The 23,989-nt window shown below is 36.5% G+C and overlaps 2 protein-coding genes across 2 annotated transcripts; both read left to right on the top strand.

Moving 5' to 3' along the window:
* The first annotated feature begins 6,680 nt into the window (after nucleotides 1–6,680).
* Nucleotides 6,681–10,173, top strand: LOC120334999 (protein NDRG3-like). Its single transcript, XM_039402510.2, has 2 exons — nucleotides 6,681–7,769; nucleotides 7,992–10,173. Exons 1-2 carry the CDS (start codon nucleotides 6,827–6,829, stop codon nucleotides 8,243–8,245), a joined length of 1,197 nt encoding a protein of 398 aa, XP_039258444.2. The 5' UTR covers nucleotides 6,681–6,826; the 3' UTR covers nucleotides 8,246–10,173.
* A 103-nt stretch (nucleotides 10,174–10,276) lies between these two features.
* Nucleotides 10,277–22,594, top strand: LOC120334998 (deubiquitinase MYSM1-like). The gene is made up of 10 exons (XM_039402509.2): nucleotides 10,277–10,641; nucleotides 10,746–10,831; nucleotides 11,865–12,042; nucleotides 12,546–12,641; nucleotides 16,848–17,013; nucleotides 17,838–18,017; nucleotides 19,035–19,233; nucleotides 19,549–19,664; nucleotides 20,477–20,609; nucleotides 21,499–22,594. Exons 1-10 carry the CDS (start codon nucleotides 10,292–10,294, stop codon nucleotides 22,095–22,097), a joined length of 2,103 nt encoding a protein of 700 aa, XP_039258443.2. The 5' UTR covers nucleotides 10,277–10,291; the 3' UTR covers nucleotides 22,098–22,594.
* The last annotated feature ends 1,395 nt before the right edge of the window (nucleotides 22,595–23,989 follow it).

Below are 23,989 nucleotides of genomic sequence, written 5' to 3'. Positions count from 1 at the left end.
ATTGATTTTGGCAAGTCCATTTGTTGTTGCAACCACGCTATGTTGGCTCCGGCTATTTCCATCTGTCACTGACCCAGACTCTGCCAAACATGGACACACCCGTTGCTACTAACAACTACATCCCTCAAAACCTTAACCCAACAAACGCATCTCATCTTGTTATTGAGCCGATGTTGTAAAAACAAAGGATTAATGGAATCCGTATTAACATAACGTTGAGAAAAATGAAATGGGTTTAGAAGCATTTCGAGGTAATTGTATTCGGGATTTACACCAAATGTATTGTTAAATTTACAATCGATTTTTTTTTAGGTATTTCGTTAAATCTACTTTAAAATACTGAGAGTAGATCACACGGGTTTTGGATTAAAATTGTTTTTGTAGTCGAGTAGGACGGATACTGGATCTGCACATCCTACTTTCTGTTTCTGTGATGGTGTATATATGTGATGTAAAGCTTATTCGAATGACAAAATAAATTAATTTGAAAATCAAAATCCCGTTACCTTTTGCATAACTCTTCGCATTGTTTATGTTAACATTTTTATCCGGTCGCTTTCGGAGGGTTCGAATCGATTCGTTTCGTTTTTATGAATGCATTAACAGTAAATATGGCTTCCCATTACGTGGATTAGCAAAATAAATAGACACTATAATCGGATATTATACAATTCACAATTACTATTCTATTTCGAGATATTTTGCTGAACATTACTAGCAGTAGGCTATATAAAAAAAATTATGACTTCTGGCCTTTTGTCGGATCGAATAAATGTTATTTGATTACAAAATTGCTTCATAATTGTAGAACAATAACACTACTAAATCTTTTTATTGTGAAACAATGAGCCGCAGGACACCAACGTTCCGGGTGAGCCCAGAATATTCTAGCCAGAGCCATGCATGATTTTGGATTTAGAAGTTTGATTGTTTGGGGGACGTCGATTTGTTACGCTCAAATGCATTGCTTAGGTTATTCTACAACGAAAAACAAAATACTGGAAAAAAATATGCCCCGTAAGCTGTAACAACCTTTTGCAATAGTATGAAGGTGCAATCGTCGTGGGTTCAAATGTACGTGGGTTCAAATGTAATGGAAACAGAAATAATAGGTAAAATCAAGTGAAGTATCAAGTATATTCTTAGCTTGTCAGTAGATACCAGCAATAACTTCCTTAGCAATATAATTGTTTTGATGCCTCGTAATCGCGACCTTGAATTGAACGAACTCAGACAAAACGCTCAATATTTTGAAAATTTGATAAACAGAAATATGTGATGCCGCTATATGCCAGTAGAGAGCAATAGGTACCTATTTGCATCCTCGTCTGTCTCAAAAAAATAATCTCAGTCATAATAGTCGCGTTTCCTACGCGAGAAAATTGACGTCATGTTTAAATATATTTTTTGTAAATCAAGTGCAACTTTTGGGAGGAATTTTTCAAAACATTTCATTACATTTTGATAGATATTTTAGATAATCAAGTTTTTAAAATATTTGCATTTAATCGGAAAAATCTAAAAAAATGTCACTGAACATATTATCTGCGTGGGTTTTATTTGCACAAATATATTTCATTGTTCTCGAGAGTTGTTTTCCGACATCCCTCTACGTTTGCTGCAGCTTAAATGCGAGCTGCGTCGTTCTCGTGCGCGTTTGTTTGTTTTACATTGTTTTACATCCACAGGCAATCGTTGGTTCGAACTTAAGCGGTCGAGTGTCGTGCATATTTATTCGAATATAAAGTAATTGATAAAAGGACATACTGACATACCGTGTTACAGTATTGTTATCTTTTATGTTTGCAGTTGAAAAGGGTTAGGGTACTGTAAGCATGGAGACTAGGTTTATTTTTTTCAGATTTTGTCGAGCAAATACCGGTACCGGTACGGTACTGAAATATACAAAAACGGGGTCTAGCGATGTGAACGACGTAACTGGATGGAATGAAGTTTTTGACAGAAGCGTTCAGGTAAAATCAAACCCACTCACAGACCGTATCCAGATATCCTATGCTTGTATTCCAAATATTGAAATACAGATATATCGTACTTATAGCAGTACTGCAGTACCGTATAGCTGCAGTACTGGCAGTATCTACTGATCTGTCAGTCTGTATAACAATATAATTCTTTACAGCTTTAAGATTCTGATGTTTGTTTTTGTCCTGCAAGAATCAATATGTGAAGTAAAAAATATATCTGTATATAGCTATAAAGTAGGAATGTTACAAAACGCGCTTTTTCGCGCCAAAAAATGTACGCACCACGTCTGCTAAGTACCGTAACGCCGTGTCAGAATACCGCTCATAAAAACGACTACGGACTGCCTGCTGTTGTTTGGAATTCCATGAAATTTGGACATAACTTAGATAAAATGCGCAACTATGATTTGGTATTTGAATTTTTTCATTAGCGCATAAATTTCCCAACATTCGGGGCTTTTAAAAATTACGCTAAAGTTATACGTACTGCAAATTAATGATATTGTCTATGGACACCAATAAAATATATATGGACGCATGTATGTCATTCCTAACTTGATACTTACCAATTTTTATGAAGTTTGTTCAATCAGAACATCGTTAATTATTACCCGCAACGAGGCACTGTCAAACTAATATGCTCAACTCCAGGGTTGATTTGCGACGATCTTCCGACGGCCTCAATGATCGTTGCCAGAATAAAATCCTAAAGTAATCTGAATTTTCTTAGATGTGACGCACATCGAAAAATTAAAGATTGATATGTGTTTTTTTTTTCATATTTATTAAAGTTCTTATTGAAAAAAGTCAATTCGCATACGTTTACGAAACGGTACAAATTAATTCAAGGCACGAGAAGTATGATCTTAGCACGCGTCTGTCAACGCGCATCAGTTATCGACTGAATGCCGACATTTTCCCTCGCAGCGATTTCTCTCGTTTTGCGTTTCACTAAGCGCGGTAAATCTCCTACGAGTTAAGGAATATTAAATGATAATTAATCGTTCATTAAGGTCGGATATGAAAAACGCTAAATCAGTTAATTGCCGCGTATGCGGGAACTTGCGTATTGGGAAAGTCGTTGCCGACCAGAGGTTATGTAAAGTTCAGAAACTTTCTCGTACATAATTAATTGAAAAGCAGCTAATATCGTTAAAAAGAATTTGTAAACTTTTTTGCATTAGGTTCTTCTATTCACAATAACTTTTCATTCAAAATTTTTTTCGATTACCTCCAAAAATAGCCGAGATACATTCTGTTGTTTATCGGTCTGACATTCTCGCGGTCACAGTTTTTGAGTCGGCGCAATACAATCCTTATGGAAAAAATTGGCCTATCTGGCGGTACTTAAATGCAGATATTTCCGTTAATTCTTGACCATTTTTCACAAACTTGGTATTGTTTTCTTATTTTCACTTAGATCTATCCACTGGTGCAGTTTTTATTTAAATCGGATGAAGTTTAATTTTTTTGTAACATACCTATATAAAGTGAATCTCAAAAATGAAAGTCAGTAAATTATTAATACTGGCAGAATGGTGTCTGTCATTACTGTTATTAGTCTATTACCGGTACACCATATTACAGTATTAGTTATATCCCACGTCTGGGATAAAATAGTGCAATAGAAAAATATTGTAATAACCAATCTCACCCCACAGACAGACAGAGCAAGCCAGTACTGCAGTATAAGATGTGCTAAAAGGTACTGGCTTGTCATCCCTGCATCCATGGAAATTGAATTAAAACATTTCGTTGGGAAAAACTCAGACTGCTGGACTGACAGCGAAAATATTTGTCATTGTTAATGTTCTAACAAGATGTTCCATTTGTGGAACTGCAGTGTCAGAGTGCGTTGCTGTTCAGATACATTCGTTATTTTATATGATAGCATGGGGTATTATTGCATTGACTGATTGGTACAGCGCTAGTTCATTTGTTCCTCTTATAAATATGCTATGTCATTTGAGACCACGAGGCTGAGCCAGTAATCTCTGATAATCTTGGTTAGTCCTGTCCAAGCTGTTTTTCTATAAACCTATAAATGAATATTCAGATCATCAGAGTTACATATCAACCCTTGAGAGTTTCATTTATTTTCAGGGCTGCCATATTGTCCTTATTTTGAAGGATTCGTCTTAGAAAATTATTTAGTCCTTATTTCTAAGAAAAGTCATTATTTTGACATGTGTCCTTATTTTTATTGTTCTAGGGGTAGAGGTTCTTATACCAGGCACATAGATTGGTCAGTTCCAATGATTTATATACTAGAGATGATATTAGAACCTCATTCATTGCTACGGGCTTTCATGACGTAATTACAGTCACAATGACAAAATCTTAGCTTTCCGGATTAGTTTGTGTTAACTTGAATCGAAATAGAAGTGAGATGGAATAGGTCGTTTCTAAGAATGAAGAACTGCTGGAGCAATTCTAGGGCAAAGTATGATTAGACATGGGTCACACTGGCATGAACACATTTTGTTTATTATAAGTATAAGTTTATTTCGATCTCCCCTAAAAAAAATACACAAAACAAACAATTAACACACAAAACATTAGAATAAACACACAGAATAATGGAGAAAATCGGGACAAAATGTCTTTATATGGAATTCTTCATCATAAATAAAATCCGTTGTAGTGCTGTGCTTTAGTGTATGAGGTGCTATGTAGTTTCACATAAAAAGCTTGTTCATTTATCTTCCTTAGTTTTTTTGCGATGCAAGTACGTTCTTTGTTATCTTATTATCATGTTTCACCGACGTCCTTATTTTTGGGTTCATATCGATGGCAGCCCTGTTTATATTCCATATTGAATATCGAGTTCTTTCAGGACCCATGTGTTATTGCATTAAAGCTTCCCAGTGGAAACCTAGATTATCCTCCAACATGCTGAGTTTCCTAATTAAACTCAATAGAAACAGCAGGACATTGCTTGGTTATCAGGGCATGAAATCAATTACTTCGCTTCATTGCTCATTCTAGTCATATTCAGGGTTGTGCTCAGATACATCACAAAGGGGATAATAGGCGGAGATGTCCAAAACGAATAATTTTATTTCAAAATTTGTCATTTTGAGCAACTGAAGTCTCAGAGAGCGTTCAATTTCTGAAAACTGCAAAAGAAGAGAACCAATTGAATCACTTTTCATAAAAGCTCTCTCCTATTTTTAAATTTTCGGCAAAGAAATTTGTAGAGATCAATCGTTTTTGACAAATCAGCTGTCCCTGTAGTTACTTGATAAATGGACACATTTAATAAAGAATATAAATATCTTTATATCTCATAATAATAGCTTAGAAATTTCGTTATCTCTATTATAGAAATTGCAGATTTGGCTTCCTACCAAAATTAATCATACTATCATATCATGTCTATTATATCATAATCACGATCTAAATTATTTATTACTTTCTAACAATGACTCATTTCCACAAGATCTATCATATTCAAATTAATCCTTAAACTTTTCATTAGATTATGACAAAGAATGTAATACATTTCTCTGTATTTATTTGTTATACATTTGTACATTGGCAAGAGTTTTTTATTTTGCTAATCTGATAAACAACAGGCCTGGATATGAACAACATGAAAAATCTTCCTGTGTCGTCTGTTCTTCAGACATTTCTTTGTGTTGATTTGAAACTCGACTCTGTGTTTTGGTTTTGATTTAACAAAAAGTGATGACGTCGATAGATGAGTGTTGCCATATTCTTTGTCTGAATCACCAATGAAGTGTAAATTGAGCAAATGTAACCATATTGTACAGTGTCTGGTTGGATTCTTTGCTACATTTTAATATAATATATTTAATGAATGTTCAGCAATGAATAGGAGATGCTAATGTAGTTTCGACAAACATAATTCAGCAGTGAGAATACTACAGAGTAATTTCACAAAGTTACACAGGTGTCTATAATAAATCGGTCTGGATTTGTATGTTATACCAATTTGGAAAATTGCAGGGTATTTCGCTTGGGCATCCAAGCTTTCTCGAAGCATATAGCAAGACCTCACTACTGGTGATTATAACTTGCGTTTATGATTTTGGTTGCCAAAAGTTTTTTATCAGCTGTTTACAAAAGTCATTATTTGCTGTATAAGGAAATATGACAAGGACTTAATTTGGCAAAATCTTACAATGAAACTGTTTGTGAAATGAGATATAGTTTTTAATGTATTTCAAACTTAATTAATTTCAATGTTGCCCAACCAGCCGCCAATAAAAGGTGACATCATAATCACACTCGAAATTTGAAACCCGATGTTTTGGTTCCTATTGAAGCAAACGACGCGGAACATTCTGTTTACCCAGGTTTTATTTCCGTCATTCTTGTTGTCTGGCAAGTTGAATACACACACAGACCATGTCTGGAGTGTACTTTGCCTGAGTGTTTATCCCCGGCCCAAGCAGGCTTTCGCTTAGGGCTATTGTGATTCGTCCCAGCTATCATCATAATTAAATTATCTCGGTGTTTAACTGTTTACACACCAAAGTTTGACTACACAATTTTAAGCTCATAAATATTGTGTGTGAATGGAAAATGCAGTATAGGGCTTGGATTGTGTCCGGAAAGTTTGATATTCTAATTATTCAACTTGGTTACCGATTCAGGCCATTACAATACAAAAGTATATAATACTGAGTGAGAATAGATTGATGCAACAATTGATAACCAGTCGTCTATTTGAAAAATTTCACAGGTACTTTCACTAGACAAAATAGTGGTGAGTTAGAATTTTTAAAGATATTCCAGTCTTCAAACTTTCGGTTTCTAGACTCATATCAGCCTAAACCTAGTCTGTCAAGAATTACTATAGCCCCAAAGCAGACATGGAGCTTCAAGAAATTAACATATCCGAAGCCAAACCTCTGCTGTTTGAGAAGTCAACGGCCGGTGAAACGGTTGTTGTGGAATGCTCGTATATTTACAATGGCGCATCACACTCTGTTGATGTACATGTCACCATTCAAGGTGATCGCTCAACCGGAAAGCCTTTTATCACTTTCCATGACATCGGGATGAATCATGTATCCAACTTCAGCTCTTTGTTCAACTCAGAGCACATGGAATCCATTCGCAATCGTTTCTGCGTCTATCACATTGATGCACCAGGGATGCAAGAAAACGCTCCCGATCTCAGTAAGGAGACGGGATTTGCTTATCCATCCATCGAGAATCTTTCCGATATGGTCGCCAAGGTTTTCACCAAGTTTTCCATCAAGGAGGCCATCTGCATTGGATGCGGACTTGGAGCAAATGTTCTAACTCGCTTCGCTATGAAGAATCCCACTCTTGTTGATGGCCTGATTGCTGTCAATGCCACTAGAGGAGCTGTTGGAAATCTTTCATGGCTGGGCAGTAAGATCACCAACTGGGCAACTCCCCTCCACGAGCAGCTACTGAATTACCATTTCTCAAAAGAGGAAGTTGAACGCGCCAACCATGAATTAGTCGAGGCTCATCGCAAACATCTGCAGAACAACATGAACGCAAACAACGTTCAACTGTTGCTGAAGGAGTACGAACGTCGCACTGAAATCAACGTGTTTCGCACTGTCGGACCCACTACTGAAGAGGGCGAAAAGCATTCAATTCCGTGCTCCACACTCCTCCTAGTGGGTGATATGTCTCCATTTGTTGAGGAGGTCGTGGAACTCAACTCTCGACTCAACCCAAGAAAAACAACATTCTTGAAGATGGCTGATGCGGGCGGGATGATCCTCGAAGAACAGACATTCAAGGTTGCGGAAGCCATCACTTACTTCCTGCAAGGTTCGAATTGACATTGAATTTGAGTGAAAATTACTGTCCCACCTCTTTCATAAATTATGTTTATCATCCTAATTCAAATGGCAGATATCTCCTCCTTATAATATCCTCAAAACAAGTTTTTAATCTTGTATTTTTTGAATCCCTATTTTTTAATATCAGTGGCCCTATATGTCGTGCCTGACTTTTCTTTATCTCGTGTAATTTTATTTTCTCCATCAACAGGTCTTGGCTACATCCCATCTGTCATCATGTCACGTCTCGCACGATCTCGTACATATTCTGGCTGTTCCACTGGATCACAGGATCGAGACACACAGAATCGCATCCGTACTCTCTCTGGCGGCTCCATGGGGAAGGACGTAGCGGCAGGAGACACTCCACTGCAGAAACCGATCATTGAAGAGGTGGCAGCGGGAGATGACATCATAGCCAAGACGTCTGACAAGGCAAGGCTTGTTACTGAGGGCGTCTGCTGAACTGTAACATACGTACTATTGTATTCAGACTGACTGTTGGGATTTATTAATGTTCGTGTTTTGCTAGTGTCGCTCGTTTCGGAGGATGGACAATTAACTTCATTAATTTGTAGCGGACTCATTAAATAAAAATGGCGCATGCTACGAAATTTCCTACCTATATGTTTTTGAAGCAGCTGCATATCTAACCTGTATTATTGTGGTATAATATAGTTCCTTTTTGATTAGATGCCGACCCTGACTTGTAATGTAGATTAGGGATCACAGATTATTTCTTACTTAAACTCTGTGCTAGTATGGCATGAGATTTCATGCTTCAGGCTTGTTTAATATGGAATTTGCATAAATCTGTTATAATTCATTCCCAACAAATCAACAGATTTGTTATTTTTATTGAACTCATGACCCCTCCCCCCTGTTGACCAGAATACTAACACTTTGTCCTTGTAGTCTGTAACGAGCCTATAATTATTGTTTGTTTTTTAATTTCCTTATTAGTTGTTTTTTCTCTTGACCCATTTTCAGGATAATTGTCAACATTTGGCCACTTTAGGAAAAAATATGGTTCCAATATTCTAAATAAAATTCCTCATAATAATAATGATAGAATTTTAACATTTTCTATGTAAAGTAAAACCAATGATTGTGAAGTTATGATTTGTGACAATCTGACAAATATCACAAAACATTGAAATTTATTACCCTCTAGCTGAAAATGGGTTAATTTTGGTTTAAGGTGCTTTATTAATTCATGCTTGTTCAATTTTTTGTTTTCATTTTTCACGAATTACCCAATATTCTTCTCGTCCATTCAGCTCAATATCATTTCATACCTTGGGAATTGTTATATTTGGCTATGATACAACACAGAACACTTTCACAACCCTGGACTACTCATTCAAAAGTTATATTTTCCATTAAGGATTTGGGAACCAAAATTGTTATTCTGTAGTTAATAAATACCTGTTGTACAAAATTCATATTCACTGGTTTTGCTGAAAAGCAGGCCAACATTACATTGATTTGTGAGCTAATAATCATAACCTTTTGTTTGACATCATGTCAGTACAGCCTCATGGTGAGGTGTGTTGGAGGTGTGTACTTGTTTACTGTGCTCAAACGAGACCAACGTGTCTTGATAGATATGGATGTAAATATTGACGGATGGGTTCACATGTTGGAGGGGGTTGAATAATAAACATTACAACCTCAGCACCAGAACATACCTGTTTAACATTGAGCTTTGGAATATTGAATATTTTACCAGATGAGGATCCCAGAATTGTGACTACTTTGGGCATTTTATTACCCACTGGTATTATTAATGCTCTCAAATCACACTGTTATTGAGCCTCAGCATGTATATAAGGCCTTTCCTGTAATGATTTGAAAATTTCTGATTCTCCAAATATTTCAACCTTAAATTTTTCAATCAATTTTGAAATGCATTTCAACTGAATGCTGTAGATAGGTGTCGTTAGTCTCAAATCACATGCTGATGTTAATCATTGGCATGTATACAGAATGATTGTCCTTTGCCATTTATTGGTTCGAAAATTTCTGATTTGGGAATGTTCATTGTTCACTTTTATTAAGATATCTCAACATTCTTTTTGATTTTTGTTTCGACTGGATAAACTAATAATGGAGACCCCTTGCACGTCATATCAATCTCTACACTTTTTGTGTACCTATCTGGCGGAAGAGTTATCCATAGGGTTGTTAAAGATTTCACTCATCTGTGACAATATAACAGATTGTTCTTTGTGTCAGTTTGTTATAGTTTTATATATAAAAACACCATCCATGTCCCCCTGGCTCTACTGTAAATAATAACTTTTGCATTTCCTGCCTTTTTTTCTTTTTGTAGTGTTGTGTGTTTGTTCATTGTTTCATGATTTATAATTATCACTGTTGTAATTAATTAGTTTCAGATTACCCATAATTCTAAGTTACTCATAATTCTAGTTATAGTAAAGTTATGTGATCTCATAATGTGTCAGCCAAGATAGTTACCCACAATGCAATAGCATTTCCCACAATGCAATGGACTCAACAATCATCGTAGCGAGCACAAACGAAGATGAACTAGTCGATATAGAAAATGATGATGCCACATTCGGAAATTGTGCTTATGATGATGTCACAATTGATTCATCAGTAACCAACAAAACAATTCTTCATCAAGAAACAATCAAAATTTCTCCCAATGGTGGAAATTCACGTTATGATGACACAAACCTTCCATTCAAACGAACTAAAACTGACAAAATAGGAAAATCAACTGAGTTAGTTCATGAGAACGATCTCACTAGATGGTGGAGGTCAGCTAATGAGTACAAGAGGTCAAACGTACCAGGAAGTAACAACGCGAGTGATGCACAGGACGGACCTGGGTGAGACAACTTCTTAATCTAATGGTGGTTCTCAATGGTGCACATTGTGAGAATGTAGCCCTGTTCTATGCATCAGCATTTTAAAAGAAATATATTTTATTCAGGCATTTAGAACTTGATCCAATGTTGCGGGAACCAGTGTCATCAGATAGTTCTGGAATGTCGGCAACAGAAGGAGAGGCGAACATTGGTAGGGAGATGTTGTATTTTGAATTTTTATATTAATCTTGTTTTTCCTCACAATTGGGCCTAACCGGTTAAATTTAGAGAGAAATCTTGTTCTGTAATTCAATTGTTATGGATTAATAAAAGTGACTGAGACGCCGCTGACATTTTCTTCCGTTATCTCAAATCATAAAGTGTTGGATAATCAGATTAAAAGACTGATTTGCATTGAAATTGTTAGGAGGGGGAAGGTTCAGTTGTCTGGAAAACACTTTGACGAAGATCTTGTTTCATTCTTGCTGTAAATTCTTTGTATTCTGCGCCTTTGTTGCTCTGACCTAATGTTACACTGTTGTTAAATACAGGAAATATATTTCCCAATCGCTCTGTTTGATTCTTGACATCCTCGAACACAGATGAACGAGTAGTCATACTTTTATTCTTGTTTATCATGAATTTGAGTTTTCTCTGATTTCTATGATTGTAGTTGAAATAGCCTACTGAATTTTTCTTGTCTCGTTAATCTGAATTCTATTTGAAAAAAATTAGGAGAATTCGAATATTTGAAAATATTTTAAAATCAAAAAGATATTGATTTTTAATTTCGTTCAATCTAGATTTATCGGGATGCCTTGTCTTCATATGTCAATCTTAATGAATGTCTTTTAGAGAATTTGAAACGAAATGTCGAAACTATTTAATCTGAGTTGGAGCTAGATTCCAAGATTTAAATCTAGACTGAACCTTGGTTTATTGCCAACTTTTAAGTTAACTGAGGGATCGGTTGCAAACCTTCATCAACGTAGTAAATCTATTTTGTTTTGTTAAGTTGTTGTTGATGAGACAAAAATGGTTTCCATTGTCCTGTTTCAAATTTTCAATAGTAAAAAATAGCTAGATTTGCTTTATCCAGTTGTTTTCCCCAAATTTTTCTGTTTCTAAGTAAACTGTATATTGCGGTGATAGTATGAGCTTGTGGTGATAGCATGAGGCCTATGCCCCTATTTTTGTATATTTGAGCTCTTGTTTATTCCTTCCTGATAATATTATTTTGACAGATGTCACCTACTATGATGATTCTGGTGATATATTTTTACCCCCCAAGAGGGAGCGAGAACTACCACTCGATGTCATCAGTGAGGAAGAGCGAGAAGTGTTTCCTGAATTTTTTAGCGGCCAAACAAAATATTGTCCGGGAAAATATCTTAATATCAGGAACGCTATCCTGAAGTTATGGTGAGTTGTTGAAAGTTTTGAATGAATCCATGGATTGAAGTCTACCAGGGCGTTATTCTTTTGTATTGAAATTTACCTTGAAACTAGATGATCAGGGCTGCCGAGTGGACGAAACTCCAAACTATTCAAAAAATTACCCCAACTTAACATAAATTTCGACTCTGGCTTCTGATTCCAACTCCAGCTCTGAACTCTGAAAAAAAAAACGGATTTTTGACCACAAAAACGCAAGTAGTACCTAGGAGTGTTAGTCCTAAGGAAATTTGAATTTATTCGTTATCAGTTATCACTATCAACAGTACAAGAATGAAAAAAAAAAAGATGGAAAATTAGGAAATCTGGATAATAATTTTTGACATTGTCACTTAGTCCATAGTTTTGTGATCCCAGAATGGAATAAAGGTAGTTCAACTTATATATGGTTGGTTGTTGGTTACCTGCCATTCCCACTCTCTCGCATTGCGTATTCATCTGAGTTGAACAACATGTTAAATTTCTCACAGGATTCAGAACAAGCCATCTCATGTCAACAAAGTCATGCTACGTCCCATTCTCAAGAAAGGTTGTGGCAACGTCAATAATATCGGACGCATACACAGGTTTGTTTTTTGTGATTTATATACTAGATCCATGCATTGAATTGAATTATCTAGCAAGATATTATTCTATTGAATGACTATATTCAGTCGCTTGCTCAGTGGCTTGTTTGAAGCAAACCCATTTCAAATAAACTTCATAGGAAGATTTGTTAATTCCAATTATTCCCGAGAGATCCAACTAGTCTGTCGTTGCACTTGGGACGGTATACACACTAGAACTTATCTTTTAATTAATATTGCTGGATTTAAGCTGCTGCAAACGCAACGCTATTAAATACCATTTGAGGAAACTATTATGTGAATTCGGATATCAAGTTTTACCAAGGAAACTTATTTCATGGTTCTGCTTTAATAAATTTAATGCGTCTAAAATAGTTGAAAGAAATCAATTGAAAAATTGGAACTCATAGCATTTGGCTATTAGGAATAGATATCCATGGGATGCATATTGGAGCGTTTCAGTCTAAGGAGAATTACCCATAGTATTACCTACTAACTAAGATTGAACATCAAACTTTTTATTTAAAGTTACTGAATTTTAAATATCGAAAATATTTTCAGAATGTCATCTAAAACTAAACACCGATGAAAATCACAAGTTTTAAATGAGAAATATCTATCTGAATATTTTAGTTTGGGCCATATGCAATATTTAATACCAATTGTTGATGTGTGATATATTCCTGCCATGCTATGCTGGCTAATGTTGCTGTTCATTGTATTAGCTTTATCGACTTATTCTTGGCCCTGGAACAGAACAACAAACTCCTTATTAATATAAGACTATTTTTAAGACATGTATTCGTTCTGAGTTGATATTGACATGAATCCTTATAACTTAAACTGCAATGCAGCAGAAAGTTCCCACCCCACGAAACGCCACCCACCTCTCAGCCAATCATTGAATGTGGCAGTATCATTGTTTTGAAACTACAAACTGCTTCAAATATTTGCTTATCATAGTAAAGCGTCAAACGTCAAACATAGACTACAAATTCAAAATTAGCTGATAAACATCAGAAATGTTTACGAAATATGGAACTGATTTATTAACTAACTGGGAATAGAACAAAGTTGTTACGATTAGGGGATTTATTCAAGGTTTACTTTTTTTTTTCATTCTTTATTTTACTACTTGTATAATATCCAACTGGCCTGAAAACCCTATTGATATAGTTTTCTTTTTATTTGTGATCCAACACTTTGTTACCAGTTACCACCTACCGTTATTTTCACTCAGAATTGTCATCCCTGGTATCATTCTTAATTCTGCTGAATTCTTTGTCAAATGACTAAGTTAGGTGTTTGGTGCAGTGTTCAGGCTGTTATAACTTATTGCGCAGTGGTTCTCAAACTTTTTTGAGCGCGATCCAAATTTGAGATTTATGAATACTCGTGACCCAGTTCTTAACAAAAATCTATTTTCGGTGTTAGTACTCTTTAGACTCAAATACAGACAACGATTTATCAGAAACAGTCCATTGACACAGTCCTTCATTATATCTCTATACACCGCTCTAGTTTACTGAGCTAAATGTGCAAGTCAGGCAGTCAGCACTGGAATTTAGGCGAACCTTCAGTGCTGAAAATCCCTGCTTGTATAGCTACGCAGTCGTGAATGGTACAGAAAAGTCATTACTTTGTTTCCAATCATCTGACATCCTGCCTAAGCCTTCATTCTCTCTCGCAACCTTTCACTCATCAAATGTGATCACAGTGCTTCGTTCGCAGTTGATGAAGCTTGAGCTGAAGCCACATTTTCTCTATTAGGATTCACATTACCAATAAAGGGATCCATTTTTGCTTTAAAATGATGTCATTCTGCGCAGTCAACTCAACAACAAGCCTGGTTACTGGCTTGGTGCATGGTTACTGACACCCATAGAACAAGACACGAGACTGGTATATAAATTGTGATGTAACAATGAACTCAAGACAGTTCTTTCTTTATATTTCATTGTTTTAAATACCAAACTTAAGAGGGTAAATTGGGATATTGGACCAGCTCAAATATTCAGCCACTTTCTCTTGGATAGCCCTTACATTGACGACCTTGTTGCGACTCATTTATAGACCCATGTTTGGGTTGCGACCCATACTTTAAAAACCATTGTCATAGCGTCGGACTTGAAGATATTAGTATGAAAGGTTGAAGATATCCATTTCGATCTATATGCCCACCAACGCACTCAGAGTGTATTAAATTAGTAAACCCAAAATATTTTGGACCTCCTAATGGTAGTGGCTCTAGAGTAGCTACTTGTCTAAATTCTTGTTTAGTGCACATGTGGTAAAGCTTTGAAGCATTATTCTCATCTATGAATAATATGGCCATTTTGGCATGTTTTGTATTCAAATTTACTCTCACTGGTTTTTTTTTGTTCTCTGAAAGGTTGAAATGCTTGCATTGCAGTATCGGAATTGCTGTCTTTGCATTTTGCAGACTGAAATCATTTCACTTGTTGGACTTTGCACAGGATGCTGATTCACTCCCATGTTTCCCACCTTATGCATCTATGCATGGCCAATTATGCGCCAATAATGCATTATAAAATATATGACCCCGCCCTGAAGGTATAAATATGAAGACTGAGGTTTGATAATGTAGGTTGTATCCTTTGTTATATTTCCATCCATATCAACAGTAATAATTTGAAATAATTTAAACAAATTCAAACCCATGATCCATTATTAAGGCATTGTGGTTAGGATTACTATCATGCATTACGATGCAGAAGTTTACATTGACAAATCCAAACTTGTCTTGTTTTGACCACATACCTGATCACAGGTTCATCATCAAGTATTCCTATCTGCTGTTGGTTTCAATATGTACCTAATGGGTGTCGGCCTCCCATAAGTCATAGCAGGCACGTATTCAGGAAAATAATTATTTCATGGTAATTAATGAGTTTAGAATCCAAAACTAAGTTTTGCCAAATATATAGAAAGAGTAAAACAGCTGAACCAATGTTGTGATGTCCCAAATCTAGAAGCTTGGTATGTATGGCTGTTTGCATGGGGCCATCTTCAATATAAGGGCTTGAAGCATTTCATAGGGAGTTGTATGCAGAAGTGAATATTTACATATCCATGAGTTACCAGTATATGCACGTTTTATTTAATCAAAACATTTACATTATCTTGACCTTCATCATTGGTTTCGTTCCGGGTGGCACGTATCGCAGTCCATGTGTATTCTCATGTCGAATGATTCAGATTAAATCTGATTGGGTAGTATCTAAAGTAGGTAGTATGAAAAGAGTGTTCAAGCTTCTGGAAAACCGTTATAACTTGGGTTTTGTAATTTTCATTGGCCATACATGAATCAGTCATTGTGATCATAAAGTTTTAAGAGCAGTCTTAGAATATCTTTGTTTGTGGAATAACTTACTGTGAGTCCTTTAAATGGAAACCCAGCCCAACAATTGACCTATTTTATGTCAGTTTTCATTGTTTGCCATAATAATTTATGAAACCCCTTATCCCTTTTAAATATTGACTCAAATAGTATGTAGGTCGTTTGCATTACTAGTTTTATATCCTAGCATTACCACTGCATTAATTCTACAGGCCATATGTAAAATTAATTTTTTGTTTGTAATTCAGTTTTGACTTGTCACCCACAATAATACCAACATTGGTATAGTAGGTCTTGGGTCTGTCTAGGCTTCTTCATTCAAGTAAGACATGAATTAGGGACGTATCCTGACCCTGTAAAAATGCTTAGTCATGCTCGTTTAGATCTTTGTTCAGAGCAATCTTCATTCACTTTCAAATTTGTTCAACATTAAAAACCAGCTATAATTTCTGGAATATAAATGATCATAATTCTTTTTATTTTCCTGTTCAAACATCGTTGGCTCACTCAATAATTGATTTGTTTTTATTGCCCTGAATTGCCCTAAATAATCTTGTAAACCGATTTCCGTTCATACAATGCAGACCTGAATACAAGCATCATGTACCTCGTTCAAACCAACTGACAGTTTATCCGAATGAGGCAAAAACAGGCAGAATTTTTGATTTCTCTTGATTGCTGAACTTTTTAACAATGCAGACTTGATAACCCATGTGTCTGCCACTTAAGCCAGGGTTTATCTTCCATGGAGCAATTCCACCCCAGATCTGAATTTTCTTGGCTTAGGGCAGATAATTTGAAGTATGTTTAGAATTTCAACTTTTCTAACAATTTTGTTCACACAGATACCTTGAATCAGTCGGTGCAATAAACTATGGGAGTGACCTGGTCTGGTGGAAAAAGCAAAAGAAAAGACAGAAGCCAAGAGATCGGCCTCAATCAATCAACAACCATACAGCTCTGGATACAGATTTCAAACTCAAACGGGCCTTAGAGCAAAGAATGAGTGGAGTGAGTGGTAATTTTTTATTCGAGGGGTTTTCTATAATAACAAACAACGGGGGATACATATCCACCAACCATAAGCTATGCCCAATCTTGCATAACCAAATAAATTAAACGGCCACCAAACTATAGTGCTAATGCAGTTATACCGATTGATATTATCTCATATGGCTATGTTTAGGTTTTCTCAAATTGGATCTGAGTTCAGCAGAGCATATTTTCATTATGTAAGCCAAAACCAAGTAATATGCTATTCTAAATACATTCTGAAAATATATTTATATTTTTGGATTATGGTATATCAATTTTATTCCGAATTAGATTACATAGAACACACTGAAGAGTCTGCATATTTAATGAGATGAATTTAGGAAATTCAGAAAGTACATAAGTATATCATCTTTTGGAAATATTGTGACTTTTTTCTAAAATATTCTAATTTTTCTAAAAATTAAAAATATATGTTAAATATATGACCATTAAATCGAATAATGTGTGGAAATGATTGACCTTGCCTATGAAAATGATGCCGCATCATGCTAAGCTTCAGAAATATGCTTGCCTTTGCACTGGTGATGACTCTCTATGGGTTCGCAAGTTTGAATAATTATGTCTGTTAGGATTGCTGGACTTGTCCTCGTCATAGGGTGGTTCAAGCAACCAACGGTTACGGCTTACAGCTTCAAGTTTGTACATCCTAAATAAATAACTGGTTAACAGGACAAGATGTCATGGCTTGCCATATGATTAAGCTGTATTTTTGCCTTCCCATCAAACTGGACAAATTTTTGAACCTTTCCCTTATTTGCCAATAAAAATTTTTTTTTTAGAGAAGTCGCAAAAGGCCCGCCTCCATCATCCCTGCCACAGACAATCTGATTGGTGGATACACGATCGATCATGCGAATAACAATCAAATTGTGATCCCACAAAGCAAGGAAGAGCCGCAACCCAAGTCAAATGTTAACAAATTCAAATTGATAAAATGCAAAGAATACGAATATGAAGTCGTAAGTTATCTCTTCTTGTTACTCTAGTCTTTGCTGCTCCAGTATTCATTCATTGATATTCGACTGGCTTCTGGGTATTATTAAGATCTTAATGTAAGAGTGACATAATACTAACCACTACTTGGTTGGGGCCCAGCTCTCCTCAAAAAAAATGAATATCACATCTGGAGATATCTTACTAGCAATTAATTCACCGAAATGGCGTTATTGTCTGTACAGCCAGCACTGTTGGAATATGTCAATTATATACAAATATTCTCATCTAACCTGAAGGTTCTTATGCCCCATGTGGTTCTTTTTTATGACATCTATTCCCATTAAAATCAATATAGCTATGGCTGAAATGTTCGTGGGACATTGGCCTAGCATACAGCGAACCTTGTTTGGTTGCAAGGTTACTGTGTGGTATTTGCAAGCCGATTTAGCTGTCTATCATTGTACTAAATCATGATACACCTTGTCTGGATGTCCGATAATGTTGTAGGACATATAAGTTGGCGTAGTGAGTTATGGTCCATAATATGATGAAAATAATATACAGAATTCAACTCCAAGAGCCCATACATACTTTGCAACAGTGGCAAGTTGTCTCAATAAACCTTTACGCATGCTTGAAGGACAAAGCTGCCACAATCTCATATGAAAATTAGACTTAATTTCCTTGTGCATTGCATGACTCAACTTCCTCTACTTATTCTATGTACTCAACCCTGATGTAAATTAGAAACAATGCCTGGCTATATGAATAAGAAAGGTTGCGGTATAAAAAATACTCGTTCAATGTTTGTGTTGTCCATGCATTCGTAACGCTGGTCGGTTACAGCTTCCTCTACCATCAAGTCCCTGCATCTGAAATAAACGACTAGTTCACCATATTGAACTGTTGGCCGTGTGAGAGGCCATGGTCTGCAATATGATTAAGCCGTTCCTCATCTCAAGATAAATATGAAAACATACCCCAAAATATGGTGACATACGTTTGCTCGCCATAAATCTTTGTATTTATTCTTATGCTAGGATTGCCCTTATGATGTCACAGTCCATGCATCGGCATTGATTGTTGTGGATGCTCATTCGCATTTATCAAGACATGAAGTTATGGGGCTGCTTGGAGGCTATATCACCAATGACGATAAGGGAAGAATCAAAGTTCATATTGTGTGCGCTCAACCATGTAAAAGTTCAAGTTCTGCGAGGCATTGTGAGATGAACTCAGGTAGGTTTGGTTTGTTGGGATAGATAAATCATTTAAGTATGAAGGCTCAATTTCTTGATATTGTGATGTGGTGAGAGTGCTGGCTTCAACTACATTTTGGGTCGAAAATTCATGCCCATCACCTCACTGGAGTGGGCAATGCCGGCAATCCTCACATAGTGAAAGCGTTGAAAATTTTAAAATTCTAGGGCGTGTTTTGGTGTGCAACCCAATAATTCCCTCGCTGTATTAATCATTAGGAATATGTTTGCATACCTTCATAGGTTCCCGCATCATGAATACCATTTTTCTCACTCTTTGATTGTTGCTTTGCAGTTTCGCAGGCTGTTGCAAATGATCACATAACCACTAGAGGTCTCACAGTGATTGGTTGGTACCACTCCCACCCTACGTTTCCTTCCCATCCATCAGAGACCGACATCAAGACACAGGTTTGTAATTTGGCCTTATTATCCTGTGTGGATGAAGGGTTGAAATAGTCAGCAATATTTGTGTTTGGTTATAGCTATGGATAGGTGCAATTATATATTTATCCAATGGAATGTCAACCCAGTAATATGCCGTTACCAGTCCTGTCTATGGTTACGAACAGTTATAAAACCAGTGAAATGTTTGTGCTGACATGGACAGTGTCATTGGCTTTATAACTCTTTTTGTACCCATGCAATTTCTCAAGTTGTTGCCTCTTTTCTCGTGACACAAGCCATGGGATGTACGTCTGTTATGTAGCATTAGTATTCAAAGTTCATGACGGATAAGGGAGGGAATTTGAACCCATGCAACAAAGCTCCTGAACTCTTGCTCTTAACAGCAGATTTGCTGATGAAGTCGTGCTCAGCAGTTTTTATATTCATAGAATTTCTTCGATGTCGATGGACTTTGAATCTGTGGTTCAGTGTTAATGATTCCGTGCCCATCTGAAATAGTTCCCTCCAATATTTTATATCTCCAGCATGTATGTACCTATTATTATTTTATGTGTCTGCAAGTTATTGGCAGAATGGGCTTTGTATAGGGTTGGCCTATAGTAAGGTTACAGTTACTCTTACTCCATTATTCATCTGTTTTAACTTTAACCCCGTTACTGATTGACACACCCTTTATTCTGCAACTTCCTACTTGGCTCTAGTGGGGGCAACTGTAATTTCATGTTGAACCCTGATTTGCAAATTTTAATCAATATGCTCGGATAACAAATGTGAACTTATCAGATGGTTTTTAACGTAAACATTTGCTTTTCCAGTTTGAGCAACAAACGATGTTCTCGAATCATGGCTCAGTGTTCCTTGGCTTGATTATCTCCAGCCACCACAGATATAAAGTTAAATCTGAAGTTAATATTGTGCATATTGAGAAAGGAGGTACCGACATGCCAGGTCAGTTGCTTCGCTGTGTTGAACTATTATCTCAGGTTCATTAGCTAGTTGGATTCCTATTCACTCACTTGGAAGTGGCAATCAGTGTGTCCTGAGCCCAACCACCCTCTTAGCAGGTCCCACTAGTATGAAGATGGGATATATATGGTTCAGGATAATCAAATGACCACTCAGTACTCCATAGGCCAGGGGTTCCCAAGCTTTTTTCAGGACGACCCCAAAGACAACTTTCAAGTGTCCAGTGCGACCCCAGGTCAATATATATATATTTCTAATGAACTTCTGAGGCTTCTTTCACTAGACTTTTGAGATTGGTCGTGTGATGGTATTAAGTAAAGTAAGCTAAAACCAAACAGTGATGTCACAATAAGCACCTACATTTTCTATAGCATAAGCATATAGCGATGCCTATGGGCCTGTTTTACAATAAGCCATGGTGCAAACTGCTAAATTTAACATGGTTTGTCAAATCTTAGATGTTTTGTACATCCACCCTCTACCATAACTCAGCGAACCCACCGACTTATCACTCTGACCCAATTTGAAATCGCGACCCCTGGTTTGGGAACCCCTGCCATAGATAATCAATCACTGAGTAAATTATTAGTTCTGAATAAATGCATATCACTGCTAAATGGTTGTCTGACATTTTGATGTCAACGACTCTTATTGTGCATGAGTGGATAGATTTTGATTTATTTTCGAATATTGCACTACATGTAAGTACATATCGCAGTAAAAATACACGATCAATAATGAATACGAACACGAACAATCATGAATATAATCGGAAGGGGCGGGCAAGACTTCAAGGTCCACTTTGAGTATTTGAACGGTATATTTTTCAATACGATTTGAGAATAAGTCTTTCATCATATTTTTCTTGCAGAAACTCCATTTCGCATACCATTTACTGTTGATGACACACTTCCTAATGGTGGTAGTAGAGGTCTACTGATCAATATTCTGTCCGAACTGACTGAAAGTGCTTCGGCAGACCCATCGAGCCGTATTGCGCAATTACATGATCCGATAGTCGAGGGATCAACTATTACGCAATTAGAAAAAATTATGAAATCTCTTTCATCCTTTGTGATAACACATTGTGACAGCAATGAGACTTCTCAGCGGACCAAAATTGCCGAAACCAAATATGATGATAGTTTGGTCGCTTTGCCAAAATCTATTTCCTTAACTGATCCTTTCATGGCCGGTGATGCAGAACAGTTGAATTCAATTTATAACGGGACTAATGATTCCTACGCTATCAGTTCGAATTTTTCGTTATTTTCTGAGAATTCGTTTGATGATTATGATGTCATTAGTCATTGTGACATTATTAGCCAATGCGATAATGATGTCACAAATATGACCTCAGAAAACGAATCGGCATCGGATATGTCATCAGTTACCTGGAAGAATATTTTAGATGAATTTAAAGTTTTATTATTCGATGCAAATTCTAAAAGTTTGGAAAAAATAACTTGAATTTAGGAGGTTCTGAAATTATTGTTTAATTTGAAGATTTTTCGTTAAGGTGTAGATGCGATTTGAGCGTAAGAAAACAGTTCGGATTTATATCCTGGGAATCTTAGGGCACAGGCCTTGCTGTTTTCCTGACAGGGTTGACTTGAAGTCTCTTGGCAATGGTGATGCCATGCATATATTGTGATATTGTTGCACTATTTTTCGAAATGAAGTAATATAGCAATATTTTTATCTGCAAAAGTGTGATTTTATTAAAAATGTAATAGTTTATTTCTTGTAGTGTCTGTTTGTCGATTTTAACAGTTTATCGGTGAATAGGAGCTGGGTAAATTCCAGCAGACTGCAGAGGAAGTCCGGCCTTTTTTGTAACAGTTTATATTGTCACAAAGAAACTGATTTTTGTGTTGTGCTATGGGTGAGCACTGAAGTGCCGAAGGCTACTGAAACTAAAACTGTTATTAAGTACCGATTGAAATAAACAGTTCATGTCGATACAATGTTTTTGGATCTTTGTTTCTAGGAGTCCTCATTGAGAATCAGTGCTAGGCTCTAGGTCAGGGATGGCGAACCTTTTCCAATGAATGGGTCAAAAATTATATTTTTATCGCAGAAGAGAGTGGGTCACAGATATTTAATCAATGTTTGTATCTATAAGAAACTTCTGAAACAAATCTTATAAGCTTCTGTTGGTGCTGTTGTAGTTTTGGGTTTCACTTATGCAGCACTTCTACCAGGGTCTTTTTTATTAAACTCGATTTTATGAGATCAGAGTACAAAAACACGCATATGAATCACCAAAAACGCTTAGGACGATGCGGCAAATTATTTTCCGGATCTAAAGAGTTTGGAGGGAATTCCACTCTGATAGTTTTATATTTTTGGATCAGCTTTCAACCACATTAAGGCACTTTTACACTGTAAATAGTTCTCATACGTACAAAAATTTATGAGGAGTTTCAAGTCGCTACTTGAAAAAGAAGCAAAAATGTATTTCAAGATTGAGATTTGTATCGCATGACCAACTCTAGTTATTTCATTGAACACTGAGGCAACATTGAAATTTTTTTTTCTTAGAGCATGTGCTTATTTTAGGCACCATAACCGTATATGATCGTCAATCCAAGAATTGGTGAATGTTAATGGTTTACTATGTAACCTACCAGAACTCTTGCGACAATTTTGTGCTAGAGGCAAGTCGTGTACAAAATGATGTTTATTAGGGGGGCCAATCAAATGAATAATTATTTCCGAGATAGTTGCTGGACTTCGCGCCGCCGTGGCGTTAACGAAACCGCTGGCTATGGTTCGTCATATGATTGAGTCTTCTTATCGAATTTCCTCTCACATGGGACAAATATGAAAATCCTATTCTAAGTTATCACACCCCCACTATCATTCGATCATATTTAAGTATTCATGCCGGTCTTTATTAAGCCAAAGTAAATGGGGACCGACTTAAGCATATATACGGCCTGCATTTCATCCGTTTACTAGGACATGTCGGGAATGGGATTGGTTTGTCAGTTCGCCTATTTATTTTCAGATGCATAGACGTTATGACAACAGAGGATTCGAACCCACGCAGGGTAATCAAAAGCGCGGTGGCAAGAACATCCCAACGCCTGGCACGATGCGGCACACCAATGACATTAAACAACATGATGCGCAACTCCGGCATTTTTGGCCGAAGATCGTATTCGATAACACGCTCCAATGCACATACTTGACGAGACGAGAACGAGCGGATGTGTGCTGCTTTCAAGGCATAGCACGAATGGTGTTCGTGCCTGCTTTGACAGTTGTTGTCGATTTTAATGATATTTTGGAAAGTTGAGTTAAAAAGAAATCGAAAAAAGGCAGTGGCGGCGCGTCAATAGGGCCAACCGGGGCAA

The sequence above is a fragment of the Styela clava genome, chromosome 1 (genome assembly GCF_964204865.1).
Source record: "Styela clava chromosome 1, kaStyClav1.hap1.2, whole genome shotgun sequence".
In the NCBI taxonomy this organism is placed as follows: Eukaryota; Metazoa; Chordata; class Ascidiacea; order Stolidobranchia; family Styelidae; genus Styela; species Styela clava.
Note: the sequence above shows the minus strand (reverse complement) of the source record. Positions and strands in the feature narration are given on the sequence as shown.

Coding starts and splice junctions, on each gene's coding strand:
- LOC120334999 (XM_039402510.2), top strand. CDS start 6,827: ATGGAGCTTCAAGAAATTAACATATCCGAAGCCAAACCTCTGCTGTTT. Junction 7,770..7,991: donor CATCACTTACTTCCTGCAAG/GTTCGAATTGAC, acceptor CTCCATCAACAG/GTCTTGGCTACATCCCATCT.
- LOC120334998 (XM_039402509.2), top strand. CDS start 10,292: ATGGACTCAACAATCATCGTAGCGAGCACAAACGAAGATGAACTAGTC. Junction 10,832..11,864: donor AGAAGGAGAGGCGAACATTG/GTAGGGAGATGT, acceptor TTATTTTGACAG/ATGTCACCTACTATGATGAT. Junction 19,234..19,548: donor GCATTGTGAGATGAACTCAG/GTAGGTTTGGTT, acceptor GTTGCTTTGCAG/TTTCGCAGGCTGTTGCAAAT.